At 42.1% G+C, this 19,279-nt stretch overlaps 1 protein-coding gene across 26 annotated transcripts in view; it reads right to left on the bottom strand.

Annotated features, from left to right (window-relative positions):
* The window catches only part of C17H8orf76 (chromosome 17 C8orf76 homolog), a 72,914-nt gene that overhangs the window by 52,359 nt on the left and 1,276 nt on the right, over nt 1-19,279 (bottom strand). For all 26 annotated transcript variants that reach the window (XM_060287116.1, XM_060287105.1, XM_060287113.1 and 23 more), the window contains exons 2-5: nt 17,338-17,433; nt 16,482-16,625; nt 11,562-12,019; nt 1,298-1,430 (exon numbers count right to left, since the gene is read on the bottom strand). In XM_060287116.1, the coding sequence (XP_060143099.1) occupies nt 1,298-1,430; nt 11,562-12,019; nt 16,482-16,625; nt 17,338-17,433 (831 nt within the window). The remainder of the gene's footprint in view (nt 1-1,297; nt 1,431-11,561; nt 12,020-16,481; nt 16,626-17,337; nt 17,434-19,279) is intronic.

Genomic DNA, 19,279 nt, shown 5'->3' on the forward strand with positions numbered 1-19,279 from the left:
TAAGCCAGACATAAAAGGACAAATATTGTATGATTCCACTATTTGAAATATCTAGCACAGGCAAACTCATAGACACAAAAAGCAGATTAGAGGTTACCAGAGGTTGGGGTAGGGTTAAAGTGTTTCTATTTGGAGCGACGAAAACGTTTTGGAAATAGTGCTGGTGGTTGCACAACATCGTGAATGTAACTAACGCCACTGAATTGTACACTCAACAGCAATTTAAAATGGCAAATTTTATGTTAGATATATTTTTTATCACCAAAAAAAAAAGAGGGGGAAGGGGAACTGTTATAACATTAAAGACATGTAAGGGACAAAAGAATCAAACACAGTATGTGGACCTTATATGGACCCTAATTCAAATAAAACAACTATAAAAAGAAAAAAGTATGTAATTAAGAAATATTTAAGGATACAGGGTCATGCTCATGTCACAATGTTAAGTAAAAGTAACAGCACAAAATGAAATGTACATTATCATCCCAAAGAGGGCCCAGACATTTCTTTTTTAAAAAGCTATTTTAAATGCAGGTATTTCCCATGCATTTTCCAGGCAGAGGACTACTATTCCAGTCACACATGGGGAAGAATATGAAGATGTTTAAGACACCTTGTAAGGATGTCTCACTTGATAAGGAACTTAAAATCTAGCTGAAAAGATAAGACATTTTTAAATTTTTGAGGGGCCCCACAGAGCTATCTAATTCCAGCAATCACTCTCTGAGTTCAGAGAGAAACTGCCACAGACCAAGTTAAAAAAAAAACCTGACATCTGAATTTCTCTGCAACCATCAAAGTAGTAACAGGGTGGAGCAGAAAGAAAATGGACTTGGAGCTGGATGGGTTCCAAACTAGTTCTGCCACTTAAAATCTGACCTTAGGGCAAGTCACAGCCTCTATGAGCCTCACTCCAGCTCCCCCCATCCCCCAGGCTGTTCTGAGGATGAACAGGAGAAAAAACAGACAAAAGAGCTGCCCAAATGTCAAGTCACTCATTCATTCACTTATTCAGCATTCACAAATCAATTACCGGGCATTTCTGATGTTCAAGCAGGCAGGTACTAACAAGCACTGACAAGTAAACGAAACACAGCCCCTGCCTCACAGCACGCTACTGCTCAGAGGGGATGAAGAGGCCACTTTCGGGGGTTAAGTGATCAAAAGGCACGTAAAGGAGGGAGACAGAAGTCCTTCAGAAGACGCGATTTGGCCCTGTTTTTTAAAAAATGGTCTCCGAGCCAGGAAAAATATCTATGATACTTTGTTTCACATAAACCCTAGAGGACACACTCACCTCTGCTATCAACAGCAAAGTGTCTTCTTTGAAGCTGAACCCTTTCATTTTAGCTTCAATTTCCTGCTGAGTCTTTAAGTTCCTCTCCAAAGCAAACGATGTTTGCTGAGATTGGGCGAGCTGAAGCAAAAGCCTGAAAAACAGAAAGTCCCAATGTGTAGGCTCACATAAAGGACAGCAGTGAGGACATGTTCATACACAGCACTGGAACTGGGCTGGATGTGAGTCCAACTCGGCCAAAGAGAAGGTCCTCACCTTCATTTGAATCCTGAAAGCTCCTTACTCTCAACAAATTGCCCAACTTTACACTGGAGAGTTATCTTTTCTAAAATTCATAGACCAAAACTTCTCAAAGGAATCTTTACAGAGCAAGCCTCAAAAGAGCTTCCTGTAGAAGTCAAGTGATTGAAAAGCACAAACAATGCAGAGTGAAAAGAACAAACCTCCCCATCAAAGGCTCCTCCCAGAAGTGTCAGGATGTAGCTCTCTGAAGTCGGTGCTCTATGACCCTTCCATCTCCCTGGGCCTCAAGGACTAACAGGATCTCTAGCACGCTTCCGTTACCCACAGCAGGGCCATCCCCTCCACGGCCCTCGCAGGGCCACTCTGCACCTGGCTCACCCCGGTCTCCCCGTCACGGTCCTGGCCTGGTCTCCTCTTCTCTCCTCCCACACCTCCTGCTCTTCTCTGTTTTCTAAAATGCTGACTGCAGATTTTTCCAATTCCCCTCAGGCCTCACTGCTACGTCCAGAAGCACTCAGCTCTCCTGTTCACTCATTTCCTGCCTTGAGAAATGCCCCCCACACTACTCTAGGCATTGAGGGACGTTGGTGAGCAAAACAGACAGGTTTCTGCCTCAAGGAACAGAAGGAGAGCAAAGCACAAGCAAATAAGATCACCACAGGCAGTGACGAAGACTATGAAACAAAAACTCAAGACAGGGTGGACGAAGCGTCCACCTCAGACAGGGCAGTGATGGAAGGCTTTTCTGAGCTACCGCTCAAGCTAAGGCTCAGATGGTGAGCAGCCAGCCGCAGGCTCACGGCGGGAAGAGGGCTTGGCCAGGGGAAGGGGGCCCTGCCAGAAGAACCAGCTTGCCGAGTCTGGAAATCAGGAAGATCTCTGTGGCCGGAACACAGCCAAGAAGAAAACAAACTGTAGTGAAAGAGGAGAAAAAGACAGGCAGGGCCAACTCACATAAGCCCCTGCAGGCCACGGAAAGAAACGTGGAGTTTACATAAGTGCAATGGGAAGCCGCTGGAGTTTTATAAAAGAACATGACCTCACTGGCCTTCACTCTGACTCTTCACATCACCTTACCTGGCCTCTGGAGGCACTTATACGCGTGGCCTCTTTATGTCCTTGCTTTCTCTCTCTCGCTCCTGAAGTTACCTGAAAATACAGCTTACCCTTGCTGCCTCCATTTCATGTTCATTCACCCTCAGTCCTCTGCAGTCTGCCTTGTCACCGCATCGCTACTGAAAGTGCCTTCTCAAAGGTCTCGCAAGACCTCTCGCCTTCAAAGCTTCTCACTCCATCTGATCGCTGATCTTTCCTAGAGCTCAACCTCTACACTTCCCTTCTTCTGAGCTCAGCTCCCACGTCTAATGGAAAACTCCAGCTGGATTCCCACCCTCGATCCGCTCTGCTCTCCAGCCCTGTCCTGTCTCAGTGGAGGCACCAGCATCCGCCCTCACGCACAAGGCAGACTCTTCAGGGTTGTCTGACCCTCCTGTCCTCCCCTCCCCACCCCGGCCTACCCACACATTCAGCTCGCCACCAAGTCCTGTCTGTTCCACCCTCAGTGCCATCCATTTCCCCTTGTGATTCTCAGCGCACTGTGCTAGGTCAGGGCCTCGGCACCATCCACTGACTGGTCCACAGCCCCTTCCCTTGTGTCCCTGGATCCAGACTCCTTCCTCTAATACGTCCTCCTAGCCACCAGATCTCCCTCGAAATCCGAGCTCTTGTCACACCACTTAAACATTTAAATATTCTTCAGACCTTCGGCATAAGGACCAAACTCTTTAAGATGACATTTAACACCTTGTGCTAATAAAAACAAAACAGCAGAAGTACAACATTTACCAAATGTTTACGCACAATGCATACTACAATAAGTGCTTCAGATACTTTAAACCTCACAACTCTACAAAGTAGGCATTTCCCCCATTTCTCCATCTGTCAAGATGAGGAAACTGGAGACCGGAGAGCTGAAGTAATTTGTGCAAGGTCAGACGGTGAGTGAACAAGTGCAGAAGTCCAGGCTAATTCCCTCAATAACAACGATTTATTAGGTCCCTTAAAATGGGATCTGACTCCAAGGTCCTGCCTCCTGCTCATGACGCTGTTCTGGTCTCAGGGTCCACAGCCCACCTCTCGGTCTCCTGCCACCAAAGCTGCTCTCACTGCACCGGACCACGTGACACCACCATGCTACACCAGCCCTTCCACTCCTTGGGCCGTGCTTTCTCTCTCGCAAGATATCCTGGCAAGAACACAGGCTCTGGAGTCAAAGATCTGGGTCCAGATCCTGGCAGCACTTCACAGCTGCGCCACCTTGGGCATGATTCCAAATCAGCTCCCCAGTCTGTACACTGGGATCCCAACATGTACCCCCAGAGAGTGGTGAGGGTTAAAATGAAATAATGTATACACAACATCGAGTACATTCATCTACACAACTGACAAATGTTCCCAGGAGCCCCATTCCATCTGTGGAGGTCCTTCTTCCTGCCACTCTGCACAGCTCCCAGGTACTGGTCCCTGAAGGGTTCTCTGCCACTGACACACTGTTTAGCACCTGTGCTGCTGGTCACCGACTGCACATATGTTTTCCTCAATACACTGAGTAGTGTAAGGAAAGGGACTCTTTTTTGATGATCTTTATGATCCCAGGCCCCAGCAGGTGCCTGGAACCCAGATGTCATTCAATGCACTTCTGAATTAAAGTGATATAGGCAATGCTAAATAAACATCCGCTGAAGGAAGTTTAAAATCTGCCAAATAGATACCACTTTTCAGTAAGACTCACTGTTAACATCAATACTTCTTGAATTCTTCAGAGTTAAAAAAAAATAAAAATAAACAAAACAAAACCCAATGCTATGTTTTTTTGGTATTATCTGAGACCTAAGAGAGTCTGTTTCTCTCATAAATTACAGAACTGGTCCAGTGTACTCTCCCCTCTCCCTAAACTCTTATACGCTATGGATCCAAAACCATGGGAGTCCCTGAACCATGGGAATTCCCTGTAGAATGAATTAAACGTTGTTTATCTGTGTTATTAATAATGATTTGAACACACGAGCAGATTTCCTTCTTCGGTAGCTTTCTGTGGAATGTGAGTGAAAAATTCCTTCTTTAAAATATCGTTTCCCCTGTGTGCAAGCACAGGTCACCATCCACACCTCCCCTCCTGGGAGCCTGTGCAGCCCACCACTGCAAGGGTCCCGGGATCCAGGGACAACTTCCCCGGGAGAACACACAGCGCGCCTCATGCTGATGCAACTTCATGCTGGCCTCTGCTGCCTGCTCGCCCTGCAGCCGTACCCCTCCCTCCCCCACAGCCTGAGTGAGCCAGAGCCACCGAATCAGCTGCTCCTTTAACCCCGTCCTGTCTGAGCGAAGAATAGAAGCCTGAAGGCGACCTACACACAGAGGCGGGGCCAAACCCAATGGTGAACCCAGGGAGCTGTGAGAACAAAGAAGAGAAAGGGAAGTCTCTCCCAGCAGCCTCAGGAGCAGCGGATTAAATCTCCACAATCAACTTGATGTACCCTGCATCTCTGGAATACCTGAATAGACAACGAATCATCCCAAAATTGAGGCGGTGGACTTTGGGAGCAACGATATATACGTATTTTTCCCTTTTTCTTTCTTTGTGAAGGTGTATGTGTATGCTTCTGTGTGTGATTTTGTCTGTATAGCTTTGTTTTTACCATTTCTCCTAGGATTCTGTCCGTTTTTTGTTTTTTAATTACTTAAAAAAATTTTTTTTTAATAATTATTTTTTTTATTTTAATAACTGTATTTTATTTTATCCTCTTCCTTCTTCCTTTCTTTTTTTTCTCCTTTTTTATTCTGAGCCGTGTGGATGACAGGCTCTTGGTGCTCCAGCCAGGTGTCAGGGCTGTGCCTCTGAGGTGGGAGAGCCAAGTTCAGGACACTGGTCCACAAGAGACCTACCAGCTTCACGTAATATCAAACGGCGGAAATCTCCCAGATATCTCCATCTCAACGCCAAGACCCAGCTCCACTCAACGACCAGCAAGCTACAGTGCAGGACGCCCTATGCCAAACAACTAGCAAGACAGGAACACAACCCCACCCATTAGCAGAGAGGCTGCCTAAAATCATAATAAGGCCATGGACACCCCAAAACACCCAGCTGGACGCAGTCCTGCCCACCAGAAAGACAAGATCCAGCCTCATCCACCAGAACCCAGGCACTAGTCCCCTCCACCAGGAAAACTACACAACCCACTGAACCAACCTTAGCCACTGGGGACAGACACCAAAAACAACAGGAACTACGAACCTGCAGCCTGCGAAAAGGAGACCCCAAACACAGTAACTTAAGCAAAATGAGAAGACAGAGAAATACAAAGCAGATGAAGGAGCAAGGCAAAACCCCACCAGACCAAACAAATGAAGAGGAAATAGGCAGTCTACCTGAAAAAGAATTCAGAAAAATGATAGTAGAGATGATCCAGAATCTTGGAAATAGAATAGACAAAATGCAAGAAACATTTAACAAGGACCTAGAAGAACTAAAGAGCAAACAAACAGTGATGAACAACACAATAAATGAAATTAAAAATTCTCTAGAAGGGATCAATAGCAGAATAACTGAGACAGAAGATCAGATAAGTGACCTGGAAAATAAAATAGTGGAAATAACTACTGCAGAGCAGAATAAAGAAAAAAGAATGAAAAGAATTGAGGACAGTCTCAGAGACCTCTGGGACAACACTAAACACACCAACATTTGAATTACAGGGGTCCCAGAAGAAGAAGAGAAAAAGAAAGGGACTGAGAAAATATTTGAAGAGGTAATAGTTGAAAACTTCCCTAATATGTGAAAGGAAATAGTTAAGTCCAGGAAGCACAGAGAGTCCCACACAGGATAAATCCAAGGAGAAACATGCCAAAACACATATTAATCAAACTAACAAAAATTAAATACAAAGAAAACATATTAAAGGCAGCAACGGAAAAACAACAAATAACACACAAGGGAATCCCCATAAGGTTAACAGCTGATCTTTCAGCAGAAACTCTGCAAGCCAGAAGGGACAGGCAGGACATATTTAAAGTGATGAAGGAGAAAAACCTACAACCAAGATTACTCTACCCAGCAAGGATCTCATTCAGACTTGACAGAGAAATTAAAACCTTTACAGACAAGCAAAAGCTAAGAGAATTCAGCACCACCAAACCAGCTTTACAACAAACGCTAAAGGAACTTCTCTAGGCAGGAAACACAAGAGAAAGAAAAGACCTACAATAACAAACCCAAAACAATTAAGAAAATGGTGACAGGATCATACATATCAATAATTACCTTAAATGTAAATGGATTAAATGCTCCAACCAAAAGACATAGACTAGCCGAATGGACACAAAAACGAGACCCGTATATACGCTGTCTACAAGAGACCCACTTCAGACCTAGGGACACATACAGACTGAAAGTGAGGGGATGGAAAAAGATATTCCATGCAAATGGAAATCAAAAGAAAGCTGGACTAGCAATTCTCATATCAGACAAAATAGACTTTAAAACAAAGACTATTACAAAAGACAAAGAAGGACACTACATAATGATCAAGGGATCGATCCAAGAAGAAGATATAACAATTGTAAATATTTATGCACCCAACACAGGAGCACCTCAATACATAAGGCAAATACTAACAGCCATAAAAGGGGATATCGCCAGTAACACAATCATAGTAGGGGACTTTAACACCCCACTTTCACCCATGGACAGATCATCCAAAATGAAAATAAATAAGGAAACACAAACTTTAAATGATACATTAAACAAGATGGACTTAACTGATATTTATAGAACATTCCATCCAAAAACAACAGAATACACATTCTTCTCAAGTGCTCATGGAACATTCTCCAGGATAGATCATATCCTGGGTCACAAATCAAGCCTTGGTAAATGTAAGAAAATCAAAATTGTCTCAAGTATCTTTTCCAACCACAACGTTATAAGACTAAATATCAATTACAGGAAAAAATCTGTAAAAAATACAAACACATGGAGGCTAAACAATACACTACTAAATAACCAAGAGATCACTGAAGAAATCAAAGAGGAAGTCAAAAATTACCTAGAAACAAATGACAATGAAAACACGACAACCCAAAACCTATAGTATGCAGCAAAAGCAGTTCTAAGAGGGAAGTTTATAGCAATACAATCCTACCTCAAGAAACAAGAAACATCTCAAATAAACAACCTAACCTTACACCTAAAGCAATTAGAGAAAGAAGAACAGAAAAACCCCAAAGTTAGCAGAAGGAAAGAAATCATAAAGATCAGATCAGAAATAAATGAAAAAGGAACGAAGGAAACGATAACAAAGATCAATAAAACTAAAAGCTGGTTCTTTGAGAAGATAAACAAAATTGATAAACCATTAGGCAGACTCATCAAGAAAAAAAGGGATAAGACTCAAATCAATAGAATTAGAAATGAAAAAGGAGAAGTAACAACTGACATTGCAGAAATACAAAGGATCATGAGAGATTACTACAAGCAACTATATGCCAATAAAATGGAAAACCTGGAAGAAATGGACAAATTCTTAGAAATGCACAACGTTTTGAGACTGAACCAGGAAGAAATAGAAAATATGAACAGACCAATCACAAGCACTGAAATTGAAACTGTGATTAAAAATCTTCCAACAAACAAAAGCCCAGGACTAGATGGCTTCACAGGGCAATTCTGTCAAATATTTAGAGAAGAGCTAACACCTATCCTTCCCAAACTCTTCCAAAATATAGCAGAGGGAGGAACACTCCCAAACTCATTCTACGAGGCCACCATCACCCTGATACCAAAACCAGACAAAGATGTCACAAAGAAAGAAAATTACAGGCCGGTATCACTGATGAACATAGATGCAAAAATCCTCAACAAAATACTAGGAAACAGAATCCAACAGCACATTAAACGGATCATACACCATGATCAAGTGGGGTTTACTCCAGGAATGCAAGGATTCTTCAATATACGCAAATCAATCAACATGATATACCATATTAACAAACTGAAGGAGAAAAACCATATGATCATCTCAACAGATGCAGAGAAAGCTTTCAACAAAATTCAACACCCATTTATGATAAAAACCCTCCAGAAAGTAGGCACAGAGGGAACTTTCCTCAACATAATAAAGGCCATATATGACAAACCCATAGCCAACATCGTCTTCAATGGTGAAAAACTGCAACCATTTCCACTAAGATCAGGAACAAGACAAGGTTGCCCACTCTCACCACTATTATTCAACATAGTTTTGGAAGTTTTAGCCACAGCACTCAGAGAAGAAAAAGAAATAAAAGGAATCCAAATTGGAAAAGAAGAAGTAAAGCTGTCACTGTTTGCAGATGACGTGATAGTATACATAGAGATACTAGGATCTTTAGCATCCTAAAGATGCTACCAGAAAACTACTAGAGCTAATCAATGAATTTGGTAAAGTAGCAGGATACAAAATTAATGCACAGAAATCTCTGGCATTCCTATACACTAATGATGAAAAATCTGAAAGTGAAATTAAGAAAACACTCTCATTTACCACTGCAACAAAAAGAATAAAATATCTAGGAATAAACCTACCTAAGGAGACAAAAGACCTATATGAAGAAAATTATAAGACACTGATGAAAGAAATTAAAGATGATACAAATGGAGAGATATACCATGTTCTTGGATTGGAAGAATCAACATTGTGAAAATGACTATACTACCCAAAGCAATCTACAGATTCAATGCAATCCCTATCAAACTACCACTGGCATTTTTCACAGAACTAGAACAAAAAATTTCACAATTTGTATGGAAACACAAAAGACCCCGAATAGCCACAGCAATCTTTTTTTTTTTTTTTTTTTTTTGCGGTTCGCGAGCTTCTCACTGTTGTGGCCTCTCCTGTTGCGGAGCACAGGCTCCGGACAGGCAGGCTGAGCGACCATGGCTCACGGGCCCAGCCGCTCCGCGGCATGTGGGATCTTCCCGGACCTGAGCACGAACCCGTGTCCCCTGCATCGGCAGGTGGACTCTCAACCACTGCGCCACAGGGAAGCCCGCCACAGCAATCTTGAGGAAGAAAAACGGAGCTGGAGGAATCAGGCTCCCTGACTTCAGACTATACTACAAAGCTACAGTAATCAAGACAGTATGGTACTGGCACAAAAACAGAAATACGGATCAATGGAACGGGACAGAAAGCCCAGAGATAAACCCACGCACATATGGTCACCTTATCTTTGATAAAGGAGGCAACAATATACAGTGGAGAAAAGACAGCCTCTTCAATAAGCAGTGCTGGGAAAACTGGACAGCTACATGTAAAAGAATGAAATTAGAACACTCCCTAACACCATACACAAAAATAAACTCAAAATGGGTTAAAGACCTAAATGTAAGGCCAAACACTATCAAACTCTTAGAGGAAAACATAGGCAGAACACTCTATGACATAAATCACAGCAAGATCCTTTTTGACTCACCTCCTAGAGAAATGGAAATGAAAACAAAAATAAACAAATGGGACCTAATGAAACTTTAAAGCTTTTGCACAGCAAAGGAAACCATAAACAAGACGAAAAGACAACCCTCAGAATGGGAGAAAATATTTGCAAATGAAGCAACTGACAAAGGATTAATCTCCAAAATTTACAGCAGCTCAATATCAAAAAAACATACAACCCAATCCGAAAATGGGCAGAAGACCTAAATAGACATTTCTCCAAAGAAGATATACAGATTGCCAACAAACACATGAAAGAATGCTCAACATCATTAATCATTAGAGAAATGCAAATCAAAACTACAATGATATCATCTCACACTGGTCAGAATGGTCATCATCAAAAAGTCTAAAAATAATAAATGCTGGAGAGGGTGTGGAGAAAAGGGAACACTCTTGCACTGTTGGTGGGAATGTAAATTGATACAGCCACTATGGAGAACAGTATGGACGTTCCTTAAAAAACTACAAATAGAACTACCATACGACCCAGCAATTCCACTACTGGGCATATACCCTGAGAAAACCATAATTCAAAAAGAGTCATGTACCAAAATGTTCATTGCAGCTCTATTTACAATAGCCAGGACATGGAAGCAACCTAAGTGTCCATCAACAGATGAATGGATAAAGAAGATGTGGCACATATATACAATGGAATATTACTCAGCCATAAAAAGAAACAAAATTGAGTTATTTGTAGTGAGGTGGATGGACCTAGAGTCTATCGTACAGAGTGAAGTAAGTCAGAAAGAGAAAAACAAATACCATATGCTAACACATATATATGGAATCTAAAAAAAAAAAAAAGGTCATGAAGAACCTAGGGGCAAGACGGGAATAAAGACACAGACCTACCAGAGAATGGACTTGAGGACATGGGGAGGGGGAAGGGTAAGCTGGGACAAAGTGAGAGAGTGGCGCGGACATATATACACTACCAAATGTAAAATAGATAGCTAGTGGGAAGCAGCCGCATAGCACAGGGAGATCAGGTCGGTGCTTTGTGACCACCTAGAGGGGTGGGATAGGGAGGGTGGGAGGGAGGGAGATGCAAGAGGGAAGAGATATGGGGACATATGTATATGTATAGCTGATTCACTTTGTTATAAAGCAGAAACTAACACACCATTGTAAAGCAATTATACTCCAATAAAGATGTTAAAAAAATATATATGTATGTATCGCTTCCCCCTTTGTCAATGTTTTATACATTTAATTTTCTTTCCTAATTTTAATGGCTGCCAATTTTAACCTTTTATCTTGAGTGATGATACAAGTTGTATTTTTGAGCAAACATAGTTTTGTTTTTAAATCTTACATGCTAAAAGGATGCATTCAAAGGATTCTATCTAGACCATGGGAAAAATCTTAAAAACATATACTAAGTGTGTGGCCTAGAATTTTTAGAAGCTTAAAATTAGAAAAATAAAACCTTTACTCTGAGGTTAGCACCATGTGTGTTTAATTCACTCTTAGCTTACCTGGTTCGTATAAAAGAGGCACAGGCTTTCATCTGAGTTTCTAGCAACACTGCTGCTCTCTCTTCTGCCATACAGTTTTGAATATTTTTTAAAGCTTTCTCATTCTTCTGGTTATTACCACTGCTCGTTTCCACAGATAACGCAGAGCTCTCGGGCAACATTTCAGGGAAACACAAAAGACAGTCTTTTCCTGAGTGGGGACAAGAGGATTTGATAGCCTTGTCACTCGAGGTGAAACTGTTCTGTTTCTGAGATGACGCAAGCAATGCTGCAAGCACTGGCTCCAGATTCAGGTAAGCCTCTCCCAATCTGCCCCAGTTCCAAGGATTAAAGGGATGCAAAGAAATCAGTTTCTGTAGGCAGAAAATTGTTTTCTCCAAGTTCTGCAAACTTGAACAAATAGCAAACTGGAGGTAGAGCACAGTGGTTAAATGGTCTGTGTTAGTTGCCTTATTCTCCTAAGGAGAAAAAAAAAAGATTAGGAAGTTTAAACTATGGAATGTTTCCCATATAAAAATGAAGATGCCTAAAAATCCAAGTTGTACATGTTATAAATGACAAGTAGCCACACAAGTAGGGTGAACTAAATATTTTTCAATAGATCTCAGTTCAAAACCATAAACCTAGAGAAATATAAACTAACCTAACAAAATAATCACCAGTCATTCCCAAACACCCTAATGTCACAACAGTCACATAATCCAGGTGATAGTGGCCTGGCAAAGTTCAGCACCAAAAACCTCTGTGTCGGTTTATTTTCCATTTGTATTATAATCTTTATTGTCTTCAGCCAGATATCTGAAAGACCCAAGCCAACTTTTTTATACCCTGTGCTAATGGTTCCATTTTAATATTCCAGGCTTTCTAAAAATCCAAATCGTAATTTCCTTGAGGATTCAAATGGACTCTATTTCCAAATTTTACTTGGCCTAGATATCCTAAACAGGATGGCCCTGCAGCTCTCAGTGTTTCGTGATGCATAACTGAATCCAAATGCCCTCTCTGGTAACTATTAGCAGGGCCAATTATTTCTGGCTGGAGGGGATTGCTTGGTTTCCTTCTGATCAGAAAATCCTTTTCAAGTCTCCTTAATCAGAGCCATCACCTCTTGCCTAACTTGCCAAATGGCAAAAGCCCTGTGGGTTAGGGAAACAAGCCTCCTTTTTCTAAGTTAAAGTCTGTAGAGATTCAGTTCATTTTAAGTCTAAGGAAAACCTGGCCTACTAGTGTTCAGATCAAGCCCCTGCATAGAACTGAGCAAGAAATATGAGTAAAACTACCCAGCATGGGGCTTCCCTGGTGGCGCAGTGGTTGAGAGTCCACCTGCCGATGCAGGGGACACGGGTTCATGCCCCGGTCCGGGAAGATCCCACATGCCGCGCAGTGGCTAGGCCCGTGAGCCACGGCCGCTGAGCCTGCGCGTCCGGAGCCTGTGCTCCGCAACGGGAGAGGCCACAACAGTGAGAGGCCCGCGTACCGCAAAAAAAAAAACAAAAAAAAACCTACCCAGCATGCAGCTGGAAGAAACTGGCTGACCAGTGAGTGAAAGCTTGAGGAGGATTCTAAGTATTCATATATTGAGTGAAAAGACAGGAAATAAAGCCTCATGTAACCTATTCAGTCATACTATACCTTCCCGATGACAGATCTGATCTGGTTTTATTATTACTATTGTTCAGTATTCTGTCCTTCCCCAGAGACCATTAAGTTCCAGAAGTTTTTGTTCAATGCTGAATTCCTAGTAGAGCACAGCACCTCAGACATAACAGATGTCTAATAACTGTTGAGTAATACATCTTTATGTTTTTTATTTATAATAGTGAAAGCAACGCGTATAAACTACCTACAGCAAACGCCACCTTTCCTCTACAGTCTATAGTGCTCTATACTGTTTACAAACATTTTCAGATTGCGGAAGCAAGTATGTGGTGGGGTAGGGTGGAGCACGCAGACCATGGTTTTGATGGCCTAGCTAGTAAAGAACTCTCTGGAAACTACATTCCATTTAAACGAGTTTGTGTGCACAGTACTGCAACTCCTTCTATAATGCAATGACGATGACGAGAGTTAACATTTACAGAGTGCTTACCATATGCCAGACACTACTCTAAGTGCTTTACTCATTTAATCCTCAAGACAATCCTTTAAAATAGACTCTACCACTATCCCCATTTTATAGTTGAGGCAACTGAGTCCTAAGAGAGAAGTCAGATAAGCTGCCTGACGTCACACAGCTAGTAAGTAGCAGAGCTACGATCGGTCCCACTAGAAGTCACAGAATAAAGGTACTTCAGAAGAGCTGACGCGTGTTAGCTGGCTTAGGATTCTCCCACTAGACACTAGGTCAGCAATGTATGGGCAGAGTATGGACATGGTTTTCTGTCTCCTTAGCACCGAACCCAGAACTGCACACATGGTAAGACTGAAATAAATGTTTGTGAAGTGATAAATGGAAAAAAAAGTCAGTAACTGTCAAAAAGCAGTTTCCTTACCACAGTTTATCACATGAGCCTATCAGCCGCTATAAGATGTTTAAACTATTTGTTTAAGAAATAAGTTCCAGGGCTTCCCTGGTGGCGCAGTGGTTAAGAACCCACCTGCCAATGCAGGGGACATGGGTTCGAGCCCTGGCAGGGAAGATCCCACATGTGGAGCAACTAAGCCCGTGTGCCACAACTACTGAAGCCCGCGAGCCTACAGCCCGTGCTCTGCAACAAGAGAAGCCACTGCAGTAAGCAGCCCGTGCACTGCAACAAAGAGTAGCCCCTGCTCGCCGCAGCTAGAGAAAGCCTGCACACAGCAACGAAGAACAAATTTTTTGCTGCACTGGCAGCCAAAATAAAATAAAAGAAAAAGAAAGAAATAAGTTCCATTACAAATTTTATCCAAAAATGATTAAGAAGAGAGGTGAATAAACTTCAGTAGAAGTTGTGAGCATAAAATGTTCATATCCTGCTGGGCACTCCAAGACTCACTGTGTTTTGTTCAATGCTGGGTCATGACCTGCCCACTCCAGAGCACGAGGGGGCAATAACCACTGGGACAAAACCCAGAAACGGGCCGGAGCGAGTAACAAGAAGAGGGCCTACAAGTAAGGAAAAAGAAAACAAAACACAGGGCATCAGGAAATGAGAAAACCATGCAAATGGGCAGGCTCCACTGAGATCATGTGAAGAGACCCAAAGAAAGGGGTGAGACCTATTAGCCTATGCTGCCATTTCTTCCCCAACACTCCTGCCCACCAGGATGCCCAGCAGCCCAAGGACCAGTTCTCAAAGTCCTGACAGAGGAGGTGAAGGTGTTCTGACTGGTCCTTCCTCCTGCCTGGTAACTATCCCAAGCTCTGGATGGCATCTGCTGGCAACAAATCCTTCTCTGAGCCACAACAGCAGAGACTCACTAAGCTAGAAGGAACCAGAGAGCCAGTCCAGCCCCTGACACTAATCCACCTGTCACTGCTTTCGGTGGTCTGGGGGGGGAGACAAAGCACAACAGTGATATGCAGATGATGTGAGGAAGAGAGAGGCGATGGGAGAGCAGAACAGTGAGGAAGGATGGGTGACTGATGTCTAGAAAAAGCAACTGAAAGAACCAAAGTTGCTGTTAATTTTCAGACCAGGGAGACTGAACACCATTAAACCCCGCCAAGTTCACTGTGTTCATGCCATGTGCTTCCTTAACAGGGTAATCTTATCTTCCAGCTTAAGAATTAACCCACAATTAGTAGAGGGGAGAAAAAGAGTGAACAAAACACAGCTGTTTTCCATGTTCCGAAGACAATTACCACCAAGGGTTCCTCTCACTGCAAGAGGCTGAGGTCCTATGCAATGAACCCCGGCAAGCAAATTGTGGGATTTCTCTTAGTTAATGAAACGGAGGAGGACAACTCAATTGGCTGCGTACTTCAGGCTGACCTCTGGTCAACGAGATCCACAGGATTCAAGATCAGAGCCTCAGTGCCTCATGAAGTCCCTCTGAGGAAGAAAACTGGTCATCTATAAACTAGGACTGGTCGACTTAGACTTGTCCCCATATAAAATTTACACTAAAAACTATAGGTGCTTTAATCTGAAAACAAAAACAAGCAGGATATAGAATTGCAAAAAACCCTGCTTTTATTAAATTCCTTAAAAAAAATTCTGCAGACTCCATTTAAGAATAAAAAGGATTAAGCTTGGCCTAGTATGATATTTAGTCATTTTCTGGTAAACTTTTTTCCTGTTTATAAAAGTAATATATATTCATTGTAGAAATTTTGGAAAATAAAAATCTAAACAACAACAAAACACCTAAAGAAGAAAACACATCACATAATCCTTCCACTCTGAGTATTTACTCCTAACAAGAGTAAAAACCTTTGCAAGTGAGACTTCCACGGTGGTCCAGTGCTAAAAAGTCTGCCTTCCAGTGCAGGGAATGTGGGTTCGATCCCTGGTCGGGGAACCAGGATCCCACATGCCGCGGGGCAACTAAGCCCGCACACCGCAACTACTGAGCCCGCGCTCCTCAACTAGAGCCCATATGCTCTGAAGCCTGTGTGATACAACTAGAAAGAGAAAAAAACTGCACACCACAACTAAAGAGAAGTCCGCACACCTCAATGAAAGATCCTGCATGCCGCAACTAAGACCAGACACAGCCAAAAAAAAAAAAAAACAACACCTTTGCAAGTGAGATTTTCAGGCAACGAAAAATTCTGAGCATAACACAGGAAAAAATATTACAAGCAAATGATTATGTCTAGACCTCCAAACTGTTCATCATAATAAAGTTCTTCCACCACTGACAATTTTCTTCTGCTTATCCAAACACACAGATTTAGCTGCAACAAGTTGTCTTTTGTTTTGTTTTGTTTTTTACAAAATAAACCATTCAGCCATCCTAGGGAAGCAAATGGAAATACGCACAGAAACCACTCACCAAGTTTGTAGCAATCTCCAGGGCTTCCTCGTGCCTCCCCAGGTGAACGAGACACCGAGCCTGGCCTTCCTGGACATCCCTTTTCATGGCAAAATTCGTAGATGGCAGTTTTTCTGAGATACTGGAATACTCCTGCAGTGCTTTCTGGCAAATATTTGTTAAATAAAGGAAAATGAAGGGAAGGGATGAAAAGAAAGGCAGAAAACACAGTAGAAAAAGAATTCAGTCATGGGGGTGACGTGTTTCCTAGGCAGAAGGTAATGTTATAACTGAGCCTACAATGAACTAAAGGAAGACTTGAGCATTTTAGTCAGTACTCTTTTTCTGAAAGGTAGAGAAAAAATGGCTGGAGACTATAAATAAAGCATTCTGGAGCCCAAAAGACCAGAATGTGAATCCTGGGTTTGCCACTAACTTGCTGTATAACCTTTTCACCTTAGCAAAATAACAACAGGACTCTTGTGAAGATGACATGAAGTCTCTAAATAAAGCAAGCTGACAACTAATCTAGTTGTTAGTTCTTTCCTTTTCTTACACATTTTCGGGTGCTTTGTTCCTGTGGCCCCATGAGGTATCTGTGCTAGAGGTTCCCACATAATTAGGAGATACAGAACCTGGGGAAACAGACCTACAAGGATCCCAACAAGCTCTCTATACTGGAGTTACAGGAAACAAAACAAATTATACAGAGCTAGAAACTTGGGATTCTAAGATTACAAACACATATCACAAAAGATTAAATTCATCTTCACAAACAACACACTCATAACTCAGTATACTGTTATTTAAATATACTGTAATGGACAGAACAAAAGCCCATTTCAAGTAGTGCAGTCTTCTATATGTTAAATTCTACCTGATACTCCTGCCGTCTGTAGGCCAGGTCCCCTTTGAATTTCTGGATAGTCAGAGCTTCAACATCATCATTGCTCCCCGTTTCTTCATAAAACCACTAGAAATTGTGAAAACAGCATATTATAGAGAATGAAACTACACTTTTCCACCCCCTACTCAGAAGCAATTTCCCATATATAATTGATTAAACCTCAAAAAAGACATAATTCTTCAGGATAAGACTCAGGAAAACACCTGACAAAGAAGAATGACAATTCTAACGGTGGCCCAGTTTTTATGAAAATTATCACAAGTAGTAAATATACCAATAATACAATACCTCTTAACTAAAACACAAAAGTATATGGTTTTATCTACAGCATTTCCAATTTGGGGTTGTGATGCTTGGGAACCTACATTTAACTAGCACAGTTCACGATGGTTCTTTAGACTGAGATGTTTTCCTGCAGAGAAATTTTTAGGGTGGATGGAATAGGGATTGACAACTCTTTACGGAGAGGACACAGAAAAGAAGAACTGTCATTATAGTGCTACTATGAAAGTGTAAAAGCCAAAAGTAGAATCGACGCAAAGAGAAAATAGAGATGAAGGCTGAAAGGTGGCTTCCGTGCAATCAAATGCCAAAGTGCTATAGGAGAAAAGTCTCAGGAAATGCCCATCTGGAATACTTTATTCACTTTTCTACTGATTTAAACCCTACGGATAGATCTTTTTTGATTATTGCATAAAGAACATTAAGATGAGAAAACACGAATGACGAGAAGCACTGTGTGCCAGTTTTCCAGCTCCAAAGTATCTCATCCTCCCCCCCCCCACCTTTTTAAAAAAATGTTTTTATTTCTGGCTGCATTGGGTCTTTGTTGCTGTGCATGGGCTTTCTCTAGTTGCAGCGAGCAGGGGCTACTCTTCGTTGCAGAGCACAGGCTCTAGGCGCGCGGGCTTCAGTAGTTGTGGCTCACGGGCTCTAAAGCGCAGGTTCAGTAGCTGTGGCACACGGGCTTAGTTGCTCTGCAGCATGTGGGATCTTCCCAGATGAGGGATTGAACCCGTGTCCCCTGCACTGGCAGGCAGATTCTCAACCACTGTGACCTCAGGGAAGTCCCCCATCCTCCCTTTTACTCAGAGTAAAACACACTGAGGCTGAATGAAGTCAGTTACACACTATTATTAATTCAAACGTAACTGCATTTGTGATGGTTCCACCATCACATCAAAATTTCTTGGTTCTATTTCTAAAAGAGTTGCTTGGGTATCACTGCCCCCCTGTTAATTAGTAATACCGTTAATTAGTAATCGTTTCCCTCCTTAACCTGATTCATCATTGTGGAGAAAGCTAGCAACCACTGTTTTTCTGTTCTCCCTGAAGTACTGTGTAACCCAACAACAGCCTATATACTGAACCCATAATTTTCCTTTGCACTTTATTGCTCTCCAGTCACATACTCTATTAGATTATCAGCCAATCCCAACTTCTTGAACAATAACTGAATAACTGCAAACCTCCATCCAATGTTCATCATCCTACCGGGAAATGATCAAGCAAAATTGGCTTTCAAACACAAGAGCGCAGATGGGGATGGCTTTAAATACCCCATTCTGATAAGAGTAGGAGGGAAAAGCTGTGAACAAGGGTGAGACTAAGAAGGGAAGTGCTGGTAAGGCAAAACACCTGGTCCCACACCAAATAGGCAGGGAACACAGATCTTCTAACCCAAACTCCTGGTTTTACACTTGGGGAAACCAAGAGGACTTGAATGGGGCCTGAATTTATGAGCAGTTACCATTTACCAAGTAAATTCTAATGACAAGTGATTTGGGGATTTTACTTTATAAGTATACAGCATACCACACCCGGCGAAGTATTATCTCATTCCACTCTCACAATAAACCTGTGAGCCAGCAAACATTATTTTTTCTCAAATGACAAATAAGGAACTGACACT

The sequence above is a fragment of the Globicephala melas genome, chromosome 17 (genome assembly GCF_963455315.2).
Source record: "Globicephala melas chromosome 17, mGloMel1.2, whole genome shotgun sequence".
Lineage (NCBI taxonomy): Eukaryota > Metazoa > Chordata > Mammalia > Artiodactyla > Delphinidae > Globicephala > Globicephala melas.